Source organism: Eriocheir sinensis, chromosome 33, assembly GCF_024679095.1.
Source record: "Eriocheir sinensis breed Jianghai 21 chromosome 33, ASM2467909v1, whole genome shotgun sequence".
Taxonomy (NCBI): domain Eukaryota; kingdom Metazoa; phylum Arthropoda; class Malacostraca; order Decapoda; family Varunidae; genus Eriocheir; species Eriocheir sinensis.
Genome location: NC_066541.1, coordinates 1,236,079 through 1,261,116, shown reverse-complemented (window position 1 = coordinate 1,261,116; position 25,038 = coordinate 1,236,079). Strand labels below are relative to the sequence as shown.

The window sequence follows — 25,038 nt, the reverse complement described above, 5'->3', positions numbered from 1 at the left end:
TTGAGTTGAGTGGCCACATGTGGCGCTGCCTGTATATTTTATATTATTTACAGTGTTTTGCTCAAAGGGCATTGTGATAGATATACATTTATCAGCATATCAATGAAACACGTCCATGACCAAAGAAGTGGTCATTATATACCAAACAATATGAAACGCATCATCAACATTATCATTATTTGGGATGACTGATAGTACTTAAATGGTATTTTAATGAACGTCCAGACCCCAAAAACATATGTTTTAAAACAAAAAAAATCAGGTCTCAAGGTTGCCTGTGTGCGATGGAGGATATTGCAAGAAACTCAACCGTTGCTGGCGGTAAACTAGAATTTAATTATTGTGAGACGCAGCACCACCTTGGGGAGTGACAACCTGCAAAAAATGTACCATAAGGATCCCAGTAATGAATTCATAATGGTTATTGCTTTTGCTTGTGGCAAAACATCGTGAACGAACTTTAAAAAAATAGCCAGTGTTATCAAATATAGCTCCTCGACTCTTAATCTTGTGAATTCATATTATGCAGTCTAACATTCAAAACTGTGGTGAAGGTATTTGCAATCAAAGACGTACCAATACACATTACTATTCACCATAGCTGGGCACGAAAACAGAAAACCTTATTCCCGATAACCGATAACTGATAATGGAAAACCTTATCGGTGATAACCGGTATTCGTTAACTGGAGACACAAATAAAGGCGATAACCGATAACCGATACCCGATATAAATCCACAATTCCAATACTCGCTAGTGATAAGTCCGATTGGCGAAAACGATACTATATTGATATTTCAAACAAAAAACATAGATGAATTCAAATTCTCATTATCTGTATTTAAAAAAAAAAATTACAAAACCTGAAAACAACACCTTGACACGTACCTATGGACGGTAATACTAGACACGCCTGAACCGGTGTTGTGTTATTTGGCGTCCCCACCGTCAAAAGCTGGCGCTATTGTTTACAAACACTGGTCTCTCGTGAACTGCGCATGCTCAGACCAGCAAGCGTAAACCTGTATAGTCTCACAAAGCTTTTTAACCGTAATTAAGAGTTGCTGGAAGGCTAAACATACAGTACCACTACCACCATCCCCGCTGTTGCTAGAACGACACTCTGTTCCAGTTGTATTTATATGTACAGAGTGTCGTTCTAGAAACAGCGAGGATGGTGGTACTGTATGTCTGATTCAGCCTTCCAGTAACTCTTTATTAATGTGTTAAAAAGCTTTGTGAGACTGTACAGGGCTACGCTTACTGGTCTGAACATGCGCAGTTCACGAGAGACCAGTGTTTGTAAACAGCGCCAGCTTTTGACGATGGGACACCCAATAACACAACACCGGGTGCCTTCAATACCATCGCATGCTCACAAACGAATATGGAATATCAAATTTGAGGCAGTGAATAATCATCTTTTGGGCAAAGTTAAATGATTTTTCTCTTTGATATATTGATTTTTGAGTAACATAAAAAATAACCTAGTGTTTTAATGTTGATGATATAAGTACAAAATCTCTTCATCGAAGATATTTCATACCCCGAAGTTTTTTCATACAACACCGGGCGGCCGGGCCACGTATGTGCAGTAGGGAGGAAACAACTTTTTTTTTTCTGAGAGGCGGAAAAAAGTAGCGATTATCGCTGGTTTGGTTACAAAAGTAACGAAGATACCGATATATATTTAAATAAGTAGCGGATGGCCGATAACCCGATTTTGTTATCAGCGATAAAGAATCGCGATAACTTATCGCGATAACGCCCAGCTATGCTATTCACAACCGTCGGCGCTTACCGATGAGTTTCAATGACGAGCATTGCCGTTGCCAGTGTTTCTCGGCGTTTGCTCGCCGGCTTCCTTTCCAATATGCCACCTTTGAGTGGAAGCCGACGAGCAAACACTGAGAACACTGGCGACGACACTGCTCCTCGATGAAACTCGATGATGAGAAGCGACGGTGATGGGTGGTAGTGTGTGCAGGGACTAATTCAAACTTCCTAGAAACTGAACCGGTTGCTGTCACAACCGCAGAGAGACCGAAGGAAAGCATAAACTGGATATTCTGTATTATCTGCCTAACTATGATAGCTAATACAGCTATATAGCTTAACTACAACAACATAAGGAAACTTTATGATGGTACTTCTAAAGGATGTGACACCATACGAAAAAGCGTACATGCATGGGTTACATGTGACGATACCTCAGAATGCCTCATTCACTTACATCATGTATCTGATTGCAGAGCTCATCAGCCAAAGTAGCACAAAGAATGTTAGCTGTCATTCACAAGTAAGTTGAATATATACAGAGGGTGATAGAAAGATCACATAGGTAGAAACCCTCACAAAGACCAGATGTATCACAGTCTCTATTGGATGCTTCACCCATCACACGTGGAAATGTTCCTATTATGGACTGGAAACTATTAATTTCATGACAAGGCAGGAGAAAGACGGTTTACATCAGGTCTTGACTGAAAACACAAATGGAATCATCCAGGGCCATGCTGAGAATAATTAAGCTTTAAACTGAAGGACAGGTGTGAATTACCTCATTGCATATGAAGCTCATTACTATGGCTCATGCAGAAGAAAGGCTGATAGGGAACCATCTTCTGGTGTCCCAGATGCGAATGATCCGAGGAAATCGTTCATCATGTCTTTCATAACATGTTAGAGGCTGGCTCTATATAGTGCAGGACATGTCTATAGCATTTATGATGATGTGACAACATTCAATACTTTGCTGCCTAAGACAGGTATTGATGAACAGGTTTGATAACAGAATTTGAAAGATAAGCTATCAGGTTACTTTGGTGATAGTTTATGCTTCAGACGCCTGAGGAACATAACACAACCCCTCCTTTTGGTTTTCTAATGTCCTCCCTCTGGTGTAGCTGTTGAAGCTCTTAGGAATACTAAACCGTAAGCAATATCGAGGAGACACAACTGATCCATCTCCACGAACCATCTTCCCAGACAGTTTATCTAAATTTCCTACACCGCGTGGCATCAAAGATATACGCTGATCTTCACTCAGTACCGTGCTATCCAGGGAAGCTGCAGAGAGACACATACCAGACAGCCTGTACACTCTAATTAAAGGGATCATAGATCCACAGGAACAATACTTGATCCTGAAATCCCCTCGAAACATGATCAAATTGAGAAGTATCAACGAGAGATAATGTTTATCAAAGTATTGTTTATTAAGCGTCCTAGGGCGAGAGGAACATTCCGAAACATATTGGGACAAGTCTCTACGTATATCATGTCACAACATGGTCAAAGCATTTAGCCAGTCAACTGCATGGCACTGTTGAAGAGAAGAGAACGAGCAGGATTAATACATTTGACAAAGGAATTACTATGTAAAGCAGATATTCTACCAGCAAGACACCTGAAACTGTTGTCTACTCAATCATACCTTGTGACTCGTTCAGCACACACGAGGAAGCAGACACGAGGATTAATCTACATGCCTCTGACGCCTCTGTCAAGATATTTCCACCAAGTTATTGTGTACAGCAGGTATATAGATGTTATCTTGCTCCTTATATACCACGAAGCCACAACATAAGTATGGATGCACACTGGCACAAAGCTGACACCAAGATGTATTCCTGTACACACACTGCCTACGTCAGTGATCAGGAAGCTATTAATTATTTATTATGTTAGCATTGGTTGTGACTCAACAAGTCAGTTCAGTGGATATTCAAAGATAACAGCATGCAGGACATACATAGCAAACCATACTCTCCTTAGCACATTTATAGACCGAGTGTATAATGCAATGGGAGATGCTGAGAATTTCGTCATCCAGTTGTAGTCCCTCATCACAGGTGACATTAATATTATTAATGCTCTGTGTGCTGAAGTGTTTTACAGGGTTTGAAACTAACCCAAGACTATTCTGCACCTCAAAAGAAGCATTCATCAGATGTAGATGTCAGTGTGGAAACAGACAACAGTTGCCAAACCTGATGTTCAACCTCCAACGGAATGAGGGTGGTGGTATACTGAAATGGTATTGTTGTACTTCGCTTCGTTATTTTTTGTTCGAAACGTGTGTCTTAAACTAGCCACCTGCTCCTGCCACGGCTTTCGGAGCAACTCCTCCAAATATGCATATTTTTTACGGCAAGGGAGGCAGCTCAAGGGCAATAAATAATAAAAAAAAACTACAACAACAACAAAAAAAGCCCGCCAGACGCTGCTCCAACAAAAGAAATTAGAACGAGAGACCAAAAGAGAAGTCAATTTCTTGAGACTCTCTTCTTGAATTAGTTCAAGTCATAGGCAGGAGGAGATACAGACGAAAAAAGGCTGTTTCAGAGTTTACCACCGAAAGGGATAAAAGAATAAAGATGCTGGTTAACTCTTGCATAAGGGATTTGGATAGTATAGGGATGAGCAAGAGTAGAAAGTCGTGTGCAACGGGGCCGCGGGAGAGGGAGAGGCATGAAGTTAGCAAGTTCAGAAGAGCAGTCAGCATGAAAATATCGATAGAAGATAGAAAGAGAAACAACAATGTGGCGGAATTTAAGAGGTAGAAAACAGCTAGTAAAAAGAGAGGAGTTGGACTCCACTCTGACTAAGTAGCAGGGCCGTGTGTGTGGAGCTCCCCCACACATGAGATGCATAGTCCATACGAGGGCGGAGAAGGCCCCTATATATGGACAGTATCTGGGAGGGAGAAAAGAACTGGCGGTGACGATACAGAACGCCCAATCTCGAGTAAGCTGATTTAGCGAGAGAAGAGATATGAGGTTTCCAGTTAAGATTTTGAGTTAAGGATAGACCAAGGATGTTTATTGTAGAACAAGGGGACAGCTGTGTGTTATCGAAGAATAGGGGATAGATGTTTAGAAGTTTGTGCCGAGTTGATAGGTGGAGAAATTGAGTTTTTGAGGCATTGAAGGACACCAGGTTCCTTTTGCCCCAATCGGAAATAATAACAAGATTTGAGGTCAAGCGTTCTGCAGCCTCCAGCTTTGAATCATGTAATTCCTGTGGGGAGGGTCTTCTGTGAAAATGTTTAGTAATGCAGAGTAGAGTCATCAGCATAGGAGTGGATAGGATAGCCGGTTATGGAAAAAAAGATCATTAATGAACAACAGAAAGAGAGTGGGAGATAGGACAGAGCCCTGCGGGACACCACTGTTGATATGTTTATCGGAAGAACAGTGACCGTCTACCACAGCAGATTGGCAGGAAAGGAAACTGGAGATGAAAGTACAGAGAGAGGGATAGAAACTGTAGGAGGGAAGCTTAGAAAGCAAAGACTTGTGCCAAACTCTGTCAAAAGCTTTTGATATGTCAATGGCAAAAGCAAAAGTTCCACCGAAACAGCTAAGAGAGGATTATAAAGAGTCAGTTAGGAAGGCAAGATCACCAGTAGCATACCCCTTGCAGAACCCATACTGGCGATCAGACAGAAGGTCAGAATTTGATAGATGATGATGAATCTTCCGGTTAAAGATTGATTCAAAAGGTTTAGAAAGACAAAAATGTAAAACTATAAGACGGTAGTTTGAGGGATTTAAGCGGTCACCCTTCTTAGGTGTGCATGGTAGTGTGGTGCGGAAAGTAGGAGAATTTTGTCATTAGAGAGCATGCTGAACTACTCTCTGGTGTTGATGAGACAATAGGGAAACAGAAAGTGAGGACACGGGAAAGATCTTTGTTGGGCTTGCAGCACCACCTCGCCTCCCGTGTATACCTCACCGGAGTGACTTGCGCCCGTTTCGGTAGGTGTCTACCTGCCTACTCCCTGTAGGCTACATGTAGCAAAAAACATAGCATGTATGTAGTGCATGTATGAGATCCTACCAAAACTCCAACAATGACTCGACACAATCTTCCAAACACCTATCTCCTATTCTTCGACAACACTCAGCTGTCACCATCTTCAACACTAAATATCCTCGGTCTATCCTTAGCTCAAAATCTCAACTGGAAACTTCACATCTCCTCTCTTACCAAATCAGCTTCCTCGAGGTTGGGCGTTCTGTATTGTCTCCGCCAGTTCTTCTCCCCCGCACATGTTTTGCATATATAAGGGCTTTGTCCGCCCTCGTATGGAGTATACATCTCATGTGTGGGGGACCTCCACACACACAGCTCTCCTGGACAGAATGGAGTCTAGTGCTCTTCGTCTCATCAGCTCTCCTCCTCTTACTGATAGTCTTCTACCTCTTAAATTCCGCCGCCACGTTGCCTCTCTTTCTATCTTCTATCGATATTTTCACGCTGACTGCTCTTCTGAACTTGCTCACTGCATGCCTCCCTCCCTCCCGCGGCCCCGCTGCACTCGACTTTCCACTCTAGTTCATCCCTATATTGTCGAAACCCCTTATGTAAGAGTTAAACAGCATCTTCACTCTTTCATCCCTTACACTGGTAAACTCTGGAACAGCCTTCCTTCGTCTGTATTTCCTCCTGCCTATGACTTGACCTCTTTCAAGAAGTGTATCAAGACACCTCTCCACCCGAAATTGACCTCTCTTTTGGCCACTCTTTACTTTTTTTTCTGTTGTGGGAGCGGTGAGTAGCGGGCTTTTTTCTACACTCTTTTTGTTGCCCTTGAGCCGTCTCCTTTGTTGTAAAAAAAAAAAAAAAAAAAAGGCTTGGTCAGTGAAGCAGTAAATGGCGACGATGAGACTGACACTGATGAGGCTATTTGAAAATTTATTATGATTGAAAGTGTCTTATATATCTTTAAATCACTCCTTAGGGCTTCTCCTTACGAGTTTTCATAAGTAGTAAGGGAGTAGGCTACAGAGCATGATTTTCAGGTAATGTTCAGTTATACTTTATAATAAAAGCTACCGAGATAATGCTGGGGTTGAGGAAGAGGTAAGGTAAAGGTAAAGTTGGAAGCATACGCTAAATCTCCGCGTGGCGGCGGTACTCATCTCCGTGAGCCTTGAGTCCTTGGGCCAGGGCAACATCCGGGTTACCACTGTTTTCCTTTCCCAGTTTTCCCCGGATATCCATTTATCGACCGTCCCGAAAGGAAGGATGAACACTTGGGTAGGCTATACGCCGACTTCCCAGATCAGGACTCGAATCTAGGCCAACAGATTTGTAGTTAGGGACGCTAACCACTGCACCGCGGAGGCGGAGGAAAAGGGGTACCAGCGAAATGCCTAACATATCGGACTATAGGTAGTGTTGCTGCATTCTTCCTGTGTTCAGCTGCAAGACTATATTACTTTTTTTCTACCAGCAGTATTAGACACTCACGGCAGACGCCAGAGAATGCAGGACCCGTCCCCGCTGCAGGACAAAACGCGGGTCTCCGTGGGTGCTAAGGCAAGGTGTGTGACCTCCCCGCGGTGCTCCTTCTGTGAGGCTGCCATATGCACCCTTACACCCTCAACCCTCCACAATCGCACCTGCCTCGAAAAAAACAAAAGCATCACAAATTAGAAATTAGTAAAGGTCATCTATAAAATAGTGTATATTATCAGTCGCTGGAAACGTGCACTCCTATGCCATATAGATTCAACTTTAGTGAGATGCCCGCCTTAGTCATCATACAACAGTATGTTCCTCACCCTCCCATCTCGTCCACCGGACACAATGCTTCCATCTTTGAGGACGCAAATGGTGTTGACGCCTGCATGGTGGGCATCATCAATCGTCCACACCACACGACCGCTCTCAGCCCCCAATCCTCGCAGCCGTCCATCACTCCATCCTGAAAGGTTCTCAAGTAAGTCTTTAATATAGAGGGAAGATGCGAGAGTTATGCCTGCTAATTGGATTTGAGTATTCTTGCCTGTTATAATGGTGTGCAAAGAGGGAGATACACAGCAACAATGGCAGACGACGCCAGGCAGCTCCACCCTCAGCGCCTCTTGAAGTGTCGCCACATTCCACACCCTGACGCCGCCCATGCCGGCACATACCACCAGCTGATCCACGCCCCTGCCGATAGGGTCTCATGATCAGCTTATCAATGAATATCTCAGTATAAAACACCTCTTATTCATCTAGGGCTCACCTTGGAAACGTGACGTCACAGATCGGTTCTGAGTGACATGTTGCAAGTAGCTCCAGCTCAGGCGTCTCGGAATCCAGCTTCAGAGTGTGTTGATCAGCGTTTATTTCCTCTGAACCAGGTTTTCTTTGTGCTTGTTTGTTATCATATAAACTTTTACTTCTATTTTTCAAGTTCTTCGTTTTGTCATGGAAATCGACCCCAGCTCTACCTGGTTTCGATGGGTTTTGAGGTTGAAAAGACAGTCTGATCTGGTATATGTCTGAGGCGACTGTTCCCACTATAACTTCCTTCCCTACTACACTCAAGGAAGTCACAGCGGCGCCAACATCCACGACCCAAAGCTTGAGGGAGATCCAGAGAATCAAAATGGTTAATTCCTTATTCTCTAGAAGGCTCGTATGTCGTGAAATGGTTAACCTTCCCTGAATATATTAATAATTGTACTTGCCTTCTCATGTGTACAGGTGAACTTCCCTCCACTGAGATGGTATCGCAACTGGGAATACTTTCAACGTATCTTTTCTAACCTGCACTAGGAGTGGTCGTGTGGGGTCCTTCGGGTGCGTGTATTTCACGGTGCCGTGGGCGCGGGGCGGGGGGGGGCATGCAGGACGCCCATCCTTCGTCACATCCTGCAGCTGCCGGTACGCCCGCACGGATCCGCCCGCGTCGCCCACTAGTAAGTCACCCCCGGGCAGCACCAGCATTGCCTGCAGGCCTGGTATCGGCATGGTCAAAAAGTGGAAAAAAAAAGAAAGAAAAAAAAAAAAGAAAAAAAAAAAGAGATGATTGAGATTAGCCTCATAACCCGACAATGAGAGCGGACCACCACTGATTTCTAAAAGTTATGTTAGAGATCAGTGGAGCAGACAAGACAACAGCGAATAAACTGCTAAAAAAAAAAAAAAAAAAAAAAAACTTGAATAAATCGTTAGCACAGCAGTAGCAGCAGCAGCAGTAGTATTAGTAGTAGTAGTAATAATATAAGTAGTAGTGGTAGTAGTAGTAATAGTAGTAGTAGTAGTAGTAGTAGTAGTAGTAGTAGTAGTTGTAGTAGTAATAATAGTAGTAGTAGTATGGAGTATGCATCTCATGTGTGGGGGGGCTCCACTCACACAGCTCTTCTGGACAGAGTGGAGGCTAAGGCTCTTCGTCTCATCAGCTCTCCTCCTCATACTGATAGTCTTCTACCTCTTAAATTCCGCCGCAATGTTGCCTCTCTTTCTATCTTCTATCGATATTTCCACGCTGACTGCTCTTCTGAACTTGCTAACTGCATGCCTCCCCCCCTCCCGCGGCCCCGCTGCACTCGACTTTCTACTCATGCTCATCCCTATACTGTCCAAACCCCTTATGCAAGAGTTAACCAGCATCTTCACTCTTTCATCCCTCACGCTGGTAAACTCTGGAACAATCTTCCTTCATCTGTATTTCCTCCTGCCTACGACTTGAACTTTTTCAAGAGGAGGGTATCAGGACACCTCTCCTCCCGAAACTGACCTATCTTTCGGCCACCTCTTTGGATTCTTTTTAGGAGCAGTGAGTAGCGGGCTTTTTTTTATATTAATGTTTGCTTTTTTTGTGCCCTTGAACTGTCTCCTTTGCTGTAAAAAAAAAAAAAAGTTGTAGTAGTAGTAGTAGTAGTAGTAGTAGTAGTAGTAGTAGTAGTAGAAGTGGTAGTAGTAATAGTAGTAGTAGTAGTAGAAGTAGTAGTAGTAGTAGTAGCAGTAGTATAGTCCGCCGCTGCCACATGGGATTTTTCAGTCACCGCCGAGTGGCCTAGACTACCCTCATGCTGTCCTGAAGACCACCCATCAATCCGGAAGCTAGAGGAACTGTTCAATGGAAATCAAGAATGAGCTCCGGGGGGCAGCATGAGTCAAGGATACCTGGCGCCACTATAAACACTTGTTGCTCGAAGACGGGCGGGGGCGACCACCGGGCCCCTCAGGAAAGCCTACTGGAGCTATAGGCTAGGACGTAAAAAAAAATGTAGTGATAATAATAATAATAATAATAATAATAATAATAATAATAATAATAATAATAATAATAATAATAATAATAATAATAATAATAATAATAACGACAATAATAATAATAATAATAATAATAATAATAATAATAATAATAATAATAATAATAATAATAATAATAATAATAATAATAATAATAATAATAATAATAATAATAATAATAATATAATAATAATAATAATAATAATAATAATAATAATAATAATAATAATAATAATAATAATAATAATAATAATAATAATAATAATAATAATAATAATAATAATAATAATAATAATAATAATAATAATAATAATAATAATAATAATAATAATAATAATAATAATAATAATAATAATAATAATAATAATAATAATAATAATAATAATAATAATAATAATAATAATAATAATAATAATAATAATAAATATTAAAAATAACGATGAAAAGGGAGTGCTTATTCTTTTGCAATACGCGTCGTATCTTTTTAAATAATGGGATCGCTTCAGTTCCATAAAGTAATGGTCCTTTTCATGCCAAGAGACAATACCCACCGGGCGTGGGGGCTCGAGTTAGCGAAGGACCACCGGGCGAGGGCTGGGGTCGGGGAGCCATCACTGACACCACCACGGGTGCTGGGGCGCCACCTGCCATGGAGAAACAGCATATTATAGATGCATGTTTGAGCTTTATGATTGGAGACAATAATCCTAATGCTGACTAGCCGAATGCAGAATGTACTAATGACAGTCAAAATCAAGCAGTGCAGGAGCACAGCATCCAGAATCACCCCGTATTTTCCCGAGCCCGAAACGAAATTGTGCTTAAAGTTCCTCAGCCTAAACGGGCGCTTTGAGAAGATTGGAGACATAGTGTCGTTGGGCTTGTATGGGTGCAATATTCGAGGAAATATAGATGGAGAAAAAAATATGTGGCAGAGGATCAGATAGGGATGAGTCAATAACTCAAGAGCTCACCTAGTGCTGAGGCCTTGTTGAGACGCACCTTCACCACGTCCCCCGTGGTTGTCGCAGCGAAGAGAAACTCCTCCGCCTCGTCCATCTGCAAAGATTTACTCGTTAGTGAATGACACCCCAGCACATAATCATAGCTAACCAATTGTAAAATAGCAAAGTTAATCACGTCCACTTGTTTCAGTCACCTCGTAACAGCAGCGTCTTTTCCATACCTTAAGACAGGTGTAATTCCTTTCAATGAGACCAAGAGAAATGGATGTTGGCGTGAGTCTGTTCTTGTTTGGATCGAGAGACCATGCCCTTAGGATGCGTTGGCCGCCCACCAACATCAGTGTGGGCGTGTGGGGTGCCATGCAGAGAAGGGAGGCGACGCCCAGCCCCGGCTCGCCAGCCTGAACACCTGTCGGCGAAAACATTCAAGATGAAAACTGGTCTTCATGACGAGCAGGCTTCTGTAGTCCGCTTGTAACTTTTCCGCTAATGTTCGTTCTTTTATCTGTTACGTTAATTGCTAAAGTGATAATGAAATATCAAATATTGTGCTCTAAAGATATGTTCGTGCAGAAGTGTGGATGTAAGTCAAGGTAAAAGGATTCATAAAGCTCAGGATTCTTGAATCTAGTAAATACAAGTGAAAGTTTTAAATAATTTTCGTCGTGGAGGTGAGTGAATAATAATAGTTTGAAAGTGTCGTGAGTCATGGCGAGGCTAAAGTGTAGGTTACTGACACCAGTGACTCATCGACGCAACAAGAGACTCGGAAACATACTGCAGATCGGCTTCTTGGTGGCGATGTGCCACAGGACTAAGTACCCATCGGAGAGTCCCCCAAGGCTGGCCACGTACTCCTCCTGGCCCGCTGACACTCCGACGGCGGCCACCTCCTCCCTATGAACGTAGTGGCTGCCATACTCCTGCCGCTCCTCGTAGCGCCACACCACCACGCGCGCCTGCAGCACACACACGCATTAGCTTGCTTGTTTACATCTGTTTGTGGAAATTCTCATAGAAGTCACGGCTTCACATTTTGTTTCAATGCTTTTCATGACTTTGAAATAATCGCAGTGAAACTTTCTGATACAGAATGAGGCTGACATAAAGATAGAATACAGTACTATGCCCGACTCTAAATGTTATGAAAATCTTTTGAGTTGTTTATTTCTTGTGTCATACAAATTAAGCGTGAAACCGTCCCGTGGTGAAGCTTGACTTTCTCCGCACAACTAAGGCCTTTGCTTGGCGCCACGCCCACCGCACTGCCGCCGCAGACGAGCCATAAACACCATGCTGCACTAGACACGGGCTGCAGCACGTCTTGTTGCTGACATGGGGCTTCATCAAATCATGAATGAAATGTTCTTAACACAATCGCATGCTAGTTGTCGTAGTTTACTATATGTTGATGTATATACTAATAGTATATCATACGGGTTCCTTTACGAAAGAGGTCACAGTAACTCAGCGATGTCTAATGTTAACGTGTGTGTTTTCACCCTTCACACTTTGCTTTAAACTTTCCCTCCCGTGCTTGTTTTCCTCTCCTTTCTCTGTTTTTCCTTTCCTCTCTTCTTTCATAATTTCCCCTCTCGCTTCTCATACCCTCTCCTTCCTATCTCCTCTTCACTATCTACTTGCCTCTCTGCCGCATTCTCTTCCTCCTGAACCACCTGGAAAATTAAGTCATTTGCTTTTTCTCTGTCTTTCTCTATTTATTAATTTCCTTCCTTTTCTCCCTTTCCCCTTTTTTGTCTTTTTGCCTCCCTGCCTTATCCTCTTTCCGTTGCTCCTCCTCCCTCATCTTCTCTTCCTTTTCCTCCTCTCTGCCCTCCCGACTTCCTTCTCCACCCACCTGGCATCCAGGGTCACTGTCCTGGGCGGAGACAATCAGTTTGCCGGAGCGTGAGGCGGCGAGGGCCACGACGGGGCGGGTGTGGCCATGTAGGATAGCGTGGCGGCCACCTGCCCTGTCCCACACGCCCACACCCACGCCCAGGGGATACACGAGGCCACGGTCTTCTTGCAGCTGCAGCCCACCTTTTATTTTACCTGCAAAGAATGCATCGACGCAGGTTTGTATTGCCTATCTCGAAAGAGAAAAAAAATGTATATTTATAAGTTGCTGATGAGAACAAGGTGAATGGCACTTTTTTATTTTACTCTTCGGGGGTTCTGTAAAATAAGAGATGTGTGATGAAAACTGAAAACTGAATTAGTAACTATTTTGCACCTGTGACAGCTAGGGTCGCACAGTGAATCTTTTCTAGGTCTTTCCAGGTAGCCTACCCATTTATCTGCTAGTTTTCAAGAGAGTGTGTACAGTTGAGAGGGCCGGTAACTAACTGACTACACAGGCTCAAAGTCGAACCATTGTCTGAAGATCTGTAACACGTACGGTAACCCCAACATCCCGCAATCCCAAACAATCTTCCTTCAACCCTATATGCCTCCTCACATTCCCTAGTTAAGTCAGTGGTATGTATTAGAGTGAAAAACGATTAGTTCCCAACCTTTTGCTACCTCACCTGCCTGTTTATCTACCTGTCTAATTATACTTCCTTACACCTTTCTTTGATAATAAATATAGTCCCGGGGAGGCCGCGGTGACCTACCCGTGAACCCGATGGCGGAGACCATTGGCAGGTCCTTCATCCTCCTATTGGTCTTCATGAGGCGTCGCGTCCGCTCGTCCAGCTCCTCCATGCACGGGTGGCTGCCGCCGCTGGTTACCTCACACGCGAGTCACTCACGTAACGCACATCTCGTGGCTGCCGTGGCTCGCACTCGTGTATATAAAAGTCTAGAGTTTTAGCGCTTCCGTAAAATAAGGACACGTAAAATCAAATATATATATTTTTTTAAGTGCTATCTACTTCACGGTGTCGAATAAAACAGGCGTCTCCGTTTTTTTCTTTTTAAGAAACACTATCATCTATTTTTGACGATTCGTCGCGGTAATTTTGTCATTTTTTTCTAACAAGCTCCCAGATGCGGTCACAGTTATCTATCAAGAGAGCTGGAAAAGTGAAGTGCACTGTTTTACTAATGTCACTCCAACCTACACCCCTGAGGCCCAAACAAAGGTGTGTTGGAATCTAAATAATCGTTTCTGATTGTCACTTGTTATATGGGAGTTAGCTATCCATCACGTGTAACAAAAAACGCATCGTCCAGAAATACTATGTGCTGAGGAATAGCCCAGCGTTTATCGGTGACACTGTCGGCACGGGAGCAAGCTGATGAAAACTAATGTCGGAGAAACAGCGTCCCCGTTGCCATGACAACGAGGGTTGCTAAGGACGCGTTGCGAGGACAAACCACAATTCTCCCTGTTTACATCAGTCATGTCCTTCCCATCCCGTTTGTGTTTGTGAGGCCAAAATAGGAGTCTTGAAGGTGAACTATACTGTGTGTAATGGAGGAGGACAAGAAAGAGTACAGCGGGCCGAGGTGAGGATGTGTGGAAGGGTCGCGTGGTTTGTCTGACTTGAAAACAGGAAAACATGCTTTGTTGTAAGTTTGTCTCTGCATTGATCGGTGGGCAAGGCAGTGAAGAAGCAGATATTTGGCGGTACATATCGATGAGAGAGAGAGAGAGAGAGAGAGAGAGAGAGAGAGAGAGAGAGAGAGAGAGAGAGAGAGAGAGAGAGAGAGAGAGAGAGAGAGAGAGAGAGAGAGAGAGAGAGAGAGAGAGAGAGAGAGAGAGAGAGAGAGAGAGAGAGAGAGAGAGAGATTTACATAGATTTACATAGAAAATCAGACCACACAGACCCCATGGTCCAGACTAGGTGGTCTGTCCTTAAACAAAGTTAACATTAATCAGATGGCTCCAAAACGTTGCTTTTCTACTCTAGTTGATATTAAGTTCAAGGAAGTGACGGTCGAGCTTGTTTTTAAAGGAGTCAATCGTGTTACACTGGACCAATGATGGTGGGAGCTTATTCCATTCTCGCACTACAACGTTGGTGAAGAAAAATTTGGTGCAGTCTGAATTTACTTGTCTACACTTGAGTTTTGTGCCATTGTTCCTCGTTCGCAAAGTGTCATCGATCATAAACAATTTTGCTCTGTCTACATTCGTGAAACCATTAAGTATTTTAAAACATTCGATCAGTTTTCCTCGGAAGCGACGTTTCTCAAAAGAGAACATGTTAAGGGTGGAAAGCTTTTCTTCATAGGATTTGTTGCGCAAGGAAGGGATCATTTTTGTTGCTCGACGCTGAACACCTTCTAGTTTAGCAATGTCCTTTGCATGGTGGGGAGACCAAAACTGTACCGCATATTCCAAGTGGGGTCTGACTAAACTATTGTAGAGCGGAAGTATTACATCTTTATTCTTGAATAAAAAGTTTCTTTTAATGAAGCCCAACATTCTGTTCGCTTTATTTGCTGCATCGATGCATTGATGTGAGAATTTGAGGTTTGACGCGATTTTAATTCCCAGGTCCTTAATGCATTGAACGCTTTTGAGTTTAACGCCGCGTATTTCGTAATTGAACTTCTTATTTTTTTTCCAACTTGAAGGACCTGGCACTTGTCTACGTTAAAGGGCATCTCCCATTTATCCGACCAAGCTGAAATTTTGTGCAAATCCTCTTGGAGGCTTTGCCTGTCTTCGTCAGTGAGAACCGAGTTTCCAATCTTTGTGTCGTCTGCAAATTTACTAATGCGATTATTGAGTCCAACATCCACATCGTTGATGTAAATAATGAAGAGCACTGGGCCAAGAACCGAGCCCTGAGAGAGAGAGAGAGAGAGATAATGAAGATAATTACTATCACAACCATGAACATAAAAATGGAGAAAATTGTAGTTGTTTCAAACTATCAAACGGGCATCTAAACGTAAATATCGCGATGCATTGCTAACCCTCTTTGCAATTCTCAGGATGACGAGGGAGAACCTGAGGCAGCTGTGCAAGGACCACCACCTCTACAGCGTGCCCGCCCTCAACGATGTCCTCTACCTGCACTTTCAAGGTGAGGCGACGCTTCTCAAAGTCAAGCCAGTCAGAGCCAGTTTTACAGTCCAATACATCAGATTTGTCAGCTCCCCAAACAAACGCAAAATATGATGAAAATTCCTTGTTGCTCATGTGTTTGACGTTGATATATAAGAGAGGAGGAAATTTTAGGAACTACACAGGACATCTCTCTATTATTATCTGGTATTGAGTAGAAATAGCGAATCATTGTGGTGAATATCGTTCGGTTTGGACGCTTACAATGGCTCTTGTGTTGGACTTCGAACTGGTCAAGGTCACTAGTAACGACTCAATAAAATAGAGTACTTCATCGCTCAGTGATTTCCATAGCCACCTGTATGGTATAAAAAGCATTGCATTTAAGTGGTATTTAATGCTGAGGCAGTTTATAAAGAACTGAAATCTAGATTATAATGATAAGATGCAATATTTCGCTGAATGACCTCCATGGTGATCTGCATGTTGTGAGGAAGGCATGCTAATTATTTTTAATGCAGTAATAATTATGTAAGTGGTAACGAGATGCGACTGCTTTCCTTTCCCGAAGCCTTCAGGTGTCATGCTTGGCGTCACTAACGTTGGAAGTCAGGGAAGTTAGAGGCACCAAGAATGACATGACAATGAAACAATAAACGGCATCATAAAACAGGAATATGCAACTCAATTAAAGGAGGATGTTAATAGCAAAAATGGATAACTTAATTAAGCACCAGAAAAAGAGCATGCATCAGGAAATATAACCAGAAGAATGGAGCTGAAAAACGAGGAATTTCAATGTGCTGGAAAATCATTAGAGATGGATATAGCTTGGAGAGTCAGTTTGGGGAAGTGAGGTAAGGAGAAGAAGGCGTTAGAGGAGAAAATACCAATATAACGTGTTTGCCACAGGTAATTAAGTGGCTTTGGAAAGTAATACTCGAGCTGGGTAAAGTGTTGCGTAAAAGTGAGAAAGAGAATGAAAGGAAAATGAATAACACGACATATTAAAAACTTGACATTGAGAATCATAAGTTGCACAAAGAATTCGGAAGTTGTGTAATTGGTTACGTGTAGGGATTTTCAGCAGGAAAAAATAAGTGGGAAAAATATGTTGGAAAAACTCCTGTTTGCAGATTTACCATAAAAAAGAGGCAAAGTAAATGGCTGAATAAAATAGTGAAAAGAGCTATTAAAAAAAGAGAAATGTAGCAATAACTAAAGATGAAGAAATACATGTAAAAGTGGATTAAGAATTTAGTTACAAAAAAACGCGTAAAATAAAATGACGAGTGCTTATACATAATCAACATAAAACGTGGTGATGAAATGAAGTAATAGAAAGATAATCAGAGAGAGAGAGAGAGAGAGAGAGAGAGAGAGAGAGAGAGAGAGAGAGAGAGAGAGAGAGAGAGAGAGAGAGAACAAAAATGCAAGAAAATAAAAAAAAGAGTAAAAAATGGCGCCACTATAAACACTTGCCTGCGCCACAACAGGCTGGGCCATACCATCAGGCTCCTCCATGCAAGCCTACCGGTGCCATAGGCGGAAACGTAAAAAAAAAAAAAAAAAAAAAAAAAAAAGACATGAGGGTGAAAAACAATATATGTAAATAAAAAAAAATGAAGATACAAACTTAAATTCTTCAACAAGTTTTAGCACTATGCCATTTGTTGTCAAGTATTTATAACTATTAAAGAATCACTTCTATTCTTCTACAGGTTACACGGAGATCGAAAACCTGGAGGAGTACACGGGGCTTCGTTGTCTGTGGCTGGAGAACAACGGCCTTCGACGAATCTCTGGTCTGGATCACCTGAGGCACCTGCGCTCGCTGCACCTGCACCACAACCTGCTCACCTCCCTGGCCGGCATCCAGCACCTCCCCACCCTCGTCACCCTCAACGTGGCGCACAACATGATCTCGAATATCGAACACCTGAGTACGGTCGTTGATGTGGCAGTAATGGAGGTGGTTCGTTAGTGATGGTGGTAGTTGTGGTAGTAGTAGCATTGGCAGTAGTAGGAGTAGAGAGCTAATGTATGAAAACTTTAATTCGCTTTTTTTATGTACACCTTCAAATGAAATGAAAACTGATATTTTTTTTACACTACAGAATAAGGGATAAGGGCAAAAGGGCAAGAAAAAAGATACAAAAAAACCAACCTTGACACTGCTCCCATGAAGATGAGAGTTGAGAGGGAACGAATCAATGGGTGCTTGATGATATACTAAACTAAATCAATCAAAAATAATGTAAATGTAACTATAATTAGGCAGAAGCTGCAAAATGTATACAAGGGAAATCATTCAGTGTATCATTAACTAATTACTAAAATATCATCCTCATCATCATCAAACTCTAACACCGGTGGGTTTCAGGTGGTCTGGCTCACCTGGAGACGCTGCAGGTGAACCACAACCGCCTCACTTCCGTGGATTGTCTCGCACCGCTCGCCACCTGCCCCGCCCTTTGTTCCGTCGACCTCTCCTACAACAGCCTCAAGGGTCCCGGCCTCGCTCTGGTATGTGTGTGTGTGTGTGTGTGTGTGTGTGTGTGTGTGTGTGTGTGTGTGTGTGACAATTTTTATTTACATGTAATTGCCTGTGTGTCTGTTGTCTCATTCATTCAGCGTTTGTTTTTCTTGATTGCCATGTGTCTTATTTTTCGTAGATTGTTGAAAGTATCGGGGAAATGCTTGGCAACATAGTTTATTTTGAGTTCTTCCGCCATAGTACCTTTCTCATGTCCCATTTTAATGTAAGATAATCTGATATATACACGAGAAGGCGTAACTTCCAGCCTGCATGCATTGTTATTTCTCTCACCTGTCCCCGTGCAGGTCTTGGGCGAGGTGCGGGAGCTGCGGTGCGTCCAGGCGACAGGCAACCCGGCCACGCGCGAGGTGCGGCCCTACAGGAACACCTTCATCCTCACCTGTCCCCAGCTCACCTATCTGGACGACCGGCCTGTCTTCCCCGTGGACCGTGCTGCCGCCGAGGCCTGGTGAGCGGGAAGAGACGGAGGGATGGAGGGATGACGGGAGTAGATGAACGGTATGGCGAGTACAGATAGGCAAGATTTGGATGTTGTGAATAATAAAAGAAATAGTTATGGAGGAAGGAGCCGAGCCACAAAAAGAAAGTGAAAAGAGATGGATTGGATGGAAGATATGGAATTAACCGAGGCAAAGATGAAGGGAGGGACGGAGTGAAGAAAAGGTATGGAAAGTGAAGGAGGGACGGAGGGAATATATGACAACTATGCAACTATGAAAGTTCTAAGGATGGAAGAAAGAAGGAACGGTATGGAAAGTGCAACGCACAAGATAAAATATGTTTGATGTTTGATGGCGGGATTAAAAAAAAATATAAGAGGAATCAGAGAAAAATAGTGAGGGGGAAGAGGAAAAACTGTTGGGAAGAGAGAAGGCAAAGGGACTGAAAATAAATAGGTAAGGAGGAAAGATAGAAACGGATCAGTTATGAAAGAAAATCTTACTGGGAAGAGAGGAGAGGATGGGGGAAATGAAGGAAGGATGGTGAGAAGGATAGATGGGAGGTACAGGACCAAAGGTTAAAATTACTGGAAAAGCGAATCTATGGAAATGATAAAGAAGGAACTGTTTGGAAATATTGAAAAAAGAGAACCGAATTAGTGGAAAATGTTTTTGGGGGCCTAAAAGGAAGGAATAGAGGGAGTGGAGAAGATGGAATGAAGGCTGTACTGAAGAGATTGTAGTAAGTATAGAGAAGTATAACAGTGATAAAGAAGGATCCACCCTCCCCTTTCCCACACGCCTACACGAACACACACACCACTCTGAACACTAACTGACACGTTTGAAGTCCACGGAAGATTCAAAAGCACCTTTCCACTTCTGATCTTCTATCTGATCGCCAGTATGGGTTCCGCAAGGGGCGTTCTACTGGCGATCTTCTTGCTCTCTTAACTGATTCTTTGTCATACTCTCTTAGCCGTTTCGGTGAAACTTCCTCAGTTGCGCTACACATATCGAAAGCTTTCGATAGAGTCTGGCACAACTCTTTGCTTTCTAAACTGCCCTCATGTGGATTCTATCCTTCTCTCTGTTCCTTTATCTCCAGTTTACTTTCCGGCCGTTCTATCTCTGCGGTGGTAGACGGTCACTGTTCTTCCCCTAAACCAGGGGTTCCCAACCTTTCTGTTCCTCTGTACTCCTTGGTCATTTTTATAGGTTCCCGTGTACCCCTAAAAATTTAGGATAAAAAAAGCGATGAAATTGTAATATTTTCATATTATTTTATAGTGAAATTTGTATATGTAGAGTGAAGACTGATGATATAATTTAAATAAGTTTTGCTTATTAAAATGAGGAAATTGAAAAAAAAAAAAACCCACGACATTGTGCAATTTGAATGCAGATTACAACACCATGTATTGTACAGTAGTGGTTATCTCTCGGACCCAATGTACCCCCTGAAAAGCGCAAATGTACCACTGGGGGTAGATGTACCCCAGGTTGGGAACCCCTGCCCTAAACCTATCAACAGTGGTGTTCCACAGGGCTCTGTCCTATCACCAACTCTCTTCCTGTTATTCATCAATGATCTTCTTTCCATAACAAACTGTTCTATCCACTTATACGCTGATGACTCCACTCTGCATTATTCAACTACTTTCAACAGAAGACCCTCTCAACAGGAATTGCAAGACTCCAGACTGGAGGCTGCAGAACGCTTAACCTCAGACCTTGCTATCATTTCCGATTGGGGTAAAAGGAACATTGTGTCCTTCAATGCCTCAAAAACCCAATTTCTCCACCTATCAACTCGACACAATCTTCTAAACACTTATCCCCTATTCTTCGACAACAATCAGCTGTCACCTTCTTCTAAACTAAACATCCTCGGTCTATCTTTAGCTCAAAATCTCAACTGGAAACTTCATATCTCCTCTCTTACTAAATCAGCTTCCTCGAGGTTGGGCGTTCTGTATCGTCTCCGCCAGTTCTTCTCCCCAGCACAGATGCTTTCCATATATAAGGGCCTTGTCCGCCCTCGTATGAAGTATGCATCTCACGTGTGGGGGGGCTCCACTCACACAGCTCTTCTGGAAAGAGTGGAGTCTAAGGCTCTTCTTCTCATCAGCTCGCTTCTTCTGCTGTAAAAAAAAAAAAAAAGTTGAGTGAAAAGAGAATGACTGACCAGGCGGAAGGTGTTTTAATTACCTCCTTCCCTCCCCCTCGCCAGGCGCTCCGGCGGGTTGGACGCGGAGCGGGCGACGCGGAGGGAGTGGGCCGAGAGGGAGCACCGCCGCCAGAGGGAGTGTGTTAACGGTAGGGGCTTGACACACTCACGGCATAACACGAAAAAAAAAAAAAAGAATAACAAAATTAAAACGAAAAAATAAGATGGAAAAAAGAATTGAAACTCACTAAGATAAATGTGATTAGAGAAACAATTAAACAAAAAAAAAATTACGTGAAGACCCGAAAGAATGATATTTATAATTAAAACACGAATTTCATGTGTTATAGCTTCGTTTTTATTTGCCAGATTATTTTTATTTTTTATTTTCTTTATAGTGGTGGTCAAAGTTTCTATGTTTATTCATGTTGAATAAACTTCATGCAACTTAAAAAAAAAAGACATATCATGATAAAATCCACTATTATTCATTGTCGTTATATAAGTGTAAAAAAAAAGTAAGTTGTCAACGAACTGGGTAGTTAGGCAAATGAGAAACCGGTCAAACATTCAAGTTCTCATGGTCCTCAAACTATCTTTATTCTTAGTCCTTAATTAGTTTTTTTTACATTAAAAGAAAACTCCACTTATTTTTTTTCAAGAATGTGAGCAACTTGCTAAAAACTCAATTCTTGAATTCCTCTAACCATCGTTCTTTCATTCTTCATTTTATTTCACAGACTTACTAAAGCTTCGGGAGAGAGTTCTGGCAGAGCGAGCAGCCAAGGAGAAGGAGGTGTCAGAGGGGGCAGGAGCCGCGGCAACACGAGAGCCCAGCACGCCCGCAGACTGGGGGATCTTCGTGCAGGATAACGGGAACGAGAAGATTTACGCCCTGACTCCCGAAGCCAAACAGTGGGCGATAAAGAGACTGAGAAAGGACGAAGAGGAAGCGGAAAAAGAGCCGAAGCAAGAGAGAGAGGTGGAAGGGGAGGCTGACCATAGTAACCAAGAAAAAGAAACCAACGAACCGCATTCAGACGAGACTCAAGAGACACCCGACCTGAGAGACGAGAAACTGATGGACGACCAGATCGACCTTAGTCAGGACGAAGGGTTCAAGAGACTCCTGGGATTCTTAAGTGATGATTCTGATGACGTGGAGGCTCAAGCTCGCTGCGTTCTAAACAATACGATAAATACAGAGAAATCAAGAGAAATAAATCGTCTTAAAGATCCTGAAGAAATCGTAATTTTGTCCCCTGAAGATTCAATAACCACAGAATTTATATACGAAAAGTCACCGGCTGATGGAAAAACAAGAGAATCTGAGTCTCTGATAGATTTGGAAATTACTGAATTTGAAGAAGTAAAGAACGAGACAGAAAGACAAGTCGTAAATGAACACTTGAAGGAACTTGAAGGCAGTGAAGAGAGTGTTAGTAAGTCGAGCGAAAGTGCTACCGAGACGAGGGAAACTTTAGTCGCTGCTCGAAACTCAGAGTACGACTCTATCTGTCCACGACTGTCCTTGCCTCTTCGGTACCAGGAGGAGGAGGAGGAAGACGAGGATGATGATCATTTATTCTTTAGGAGTTGTCAAAATTTTATCCTTGCATCGACAGCGAGCAACACAGATTCTCCAGACCAGAAAGATAAACCTGACGAAAGACGAGAAAGTCCTCTCTTTACGTTGCCTCATCAGCAGGAAGAAGAAGAGAACGATGACAGCGACAACGACGAGGAAGACCGAATGCTTCTCAGAGCTTCTCAAAATTTCGTCATTGCCCCCCCGGAGAGCAGCATGGCACTAGACGATCAAGACGTCAGCGAGGAAGAAAGGGGAAGACCACCCTCACCCAACCTCGACTCGGACCAGTACACTCAGGCTTTCCTTCGTCAGCTGGTGGCGAGGCACAACGCATCCTCCGAGAATCAATCAGACATTGAGGAAATCTTAGAAAACCTGGATTTGGACGCCCAGGAAGCACCACCCACGCACCCTCGTCACCCACACGCGGCCATTCTTCAGCAGCTAGCTGATAGGAGTGAGCCGGAGAGTGGCGAAGACGAGGAGCCTATAACCCGAAGACAGATCAACGGGCGGTGCCATCCTATGCGTCGAGTTGGCTTGCCCATCTACGGCGAGGGGTGGGTGGAGGAGGTCAGGCGAAGAATTCTGGAGGATGCTGACTGGGAGGAGGAAATATTGTCCTCAAGTGACACATCCGAGGAGGAGGGAAGTGTTGATGACCTCAATGTGGAGACGCCGGAGGAGTCAAGCATGGCCGAGGATGACTCTAGCTGGCAGGAGGACGACAGCGTGTTTGAAGAGAGTGTAGAGAACGTGAGCTCCGCCTCACCGCGGAAGGTCTTGGATAGTGGGAGAGTAATGGAGACAAACGACCCACTGGCAGCTCAACTATCTAACAAGACGAGCATTAGAACTAACGCGTCACTAAACACAAGGAAAGAGGAAGAGGAGGAGGACGAGGAGGAGGAGGAGGAGGAGATGCATGAGAAGCTGGCAGAGGAGCCATCGATTTCAACGTCTTGCTCCAGTATGAGTCTGCCGTCCATAAATGAGTCCCTGGAGAGCAACGACGAAGGGGAGACAGAAGTACCTCAGATCTTACCTCCTGGTACTGCTGGGGAAGAGACGAGAGGCACTGAAGTAGTTGAAGGAAGAGAAGGATTAGGGTGGAGACGAGGAGGAAGAGGAGGAGCAGGAAGCTGTTTTCAGGAGTCCCAACACCCACAGGTCCGGGATTCTGACGTCATCACTGTCCATGCTCCCGGAAGTGATTCAGCACAGTCAGCACGGACAACACCAGCGGCCCCAGAGTCAGCTACCCCGTGCGTCAGCGGCGGTGATGCAAGCACTGATGACGCGGCTCCTCCGGTATTACCCAAGGAAGGTTATTCGGCGCCTCAGGAACGGGTAGGAAGGAGGAGGTCACATGACAGGCACCCCAGACACAGGGAGTCGACCCTCAGCACCCACGACGCCCTCAGAAGCTCACACGAGGCTTTCGTCAGCGGCTACAACATCACAGGCAGGTCACTTGTATTTGTCTGTATTTTACAGGCCCACTGTTATTAGAAAGTTTTTCTCACATACCAAGTTTAGATGATGATGATGCAAATTCAGGTGAAAAATTTGTTGCTTTCATATGCAAATGCAGGTGGAAAAAAATACTCTGATGATGCAATTTACTGACAAGGAGATGACTTGAAGGGGATTTATTTAAGTGCAGGAAATGTATGCGTCATGTTTACTTTTATCATCAACATTTAAGTGAAGACGAAAATAACGTGATGCAAATAACGAGAGGAATGGCTTCACTTTATCACCACGAGGAGGTGTTTCATGTTGCTTCCTTCTATCTGGATCATTTATACTTTTTATTTGTATATTGAAATGGACAGTCATGGCCTCTGCTTTCGTGAAGCTACAGGCAACGGTGCAGTCCTTTTTTCATTTACATACATTTTTTTTCCATATATCAATAATTGTTTTATTTCTGTTCACAGGGCCACGAGTGGGGCCTGGGGGCGCCGGGGGAACAGCATCATGAACAAAATTAGTAATGAAACAAAGAACTATTATGTATTACATTGAGGTGTATAGGGGTGACTAGGTTTCCATTCAAAGGGGGCTAGGTTTCAGTTTAAAATGGGGATGGCGTTGCTATCTAAGGGAAGGGTGCTAGGCCACTCATTAATGGAAGGTAGGTTATCATTTAGAGAAGATTATAGTACCATGTAAAATGGTTAGATTCCTTTTTAAGGGGAGCCAGGTTGTCGTATAAGGGACCTGTTATTATTTAAGTAAAGTTAAGCCATTTGGTTGGGTTTGTTTCGGTAGTGGCCGCAGCAGCACAACACGGTGCAG

General features: G+C 43.3%; 3 protein-coding genes across 4 annotated transcripts in view; 1 reads left to right on the top strand and 2 right to left on the bottom strand.

Moving 5' to 3' along the window:
• Positions 1–8,358, bottom strand: part of LOC127006508 (uncharacterized) — a 56,367-nt gene extending 48,009 nt beyond the window's left edge. The window contains exons 1-2 of one of the 2 annotated variants that reach the window (XM_050876463.1): positions 7,576–8,358; positions 7,262–7,413 (exon numbers count right to left, since the gene is read on the bottom strand). In XM_050876463.1, coding sequence (XP_050732420.1) covers positions 7,262–7,413; positions 7,576–7,917 — 494 coding nt within the window. In that variant the 5' untranslated portion in view covers positions 7,918–8,358. The remainder of the gene's footprint in view (positions 1–7,261; positions 7,414–7,575) is intronic. The other variant, XM_050876465.1, reaches the window with a different exon arrangement.
• Positions 8,021–13,716, bottom strand: LOC127006825 (uncharacterized). Its single transcript, XM_050877178.1, has 7 exons — positions 13,626–13,716; positions 12,866–13,062; positions 11,786–11,966; positions 11,340–11,416; positions 11,017–11,101; positions 8,552–8,742; positions 8,021–8,101 (listed from the first exon to the last, which is right to left on the bottom strand). The coding sequence occupies exons 1-7, from the start codon at positions 13,714–13,716 to the stop codon at positions 8,021–8,023; spliced, it is 903 nt and encodes a 300-aa protein (XP_050733135.1).
• A 617-nt stretch (positions 13,717–14,333) lies between these two features.
• LOC127006853 (dynein axonemal assembly factor 1 homolog) lies at positions 14,334–24,489 on the top strand. Its single transcript, XM_050877207.1, has 7 exons — positions 14,334–14,463; positions 15,901–15,992; positions 17,695–17,916; positions 18,357–18,499; positions 18,818–18,981; positions 21,207–21,292; positions 21,884–24,489. Exons 1-7 carry the CDS (start codon positions 14,429–14,431, stop codon positions 24,244–24,246), a joined length of 3,105 nt encoding a protein of 1,034 aa, XP_050733164.1. The 5' UTR covers positions 14,334–14,428; the 3' UTR covers positions 24,247–24,489.
• The last annotated feature ends 549 nt before the right edge of the window (positions 24,490–25,038 follow it).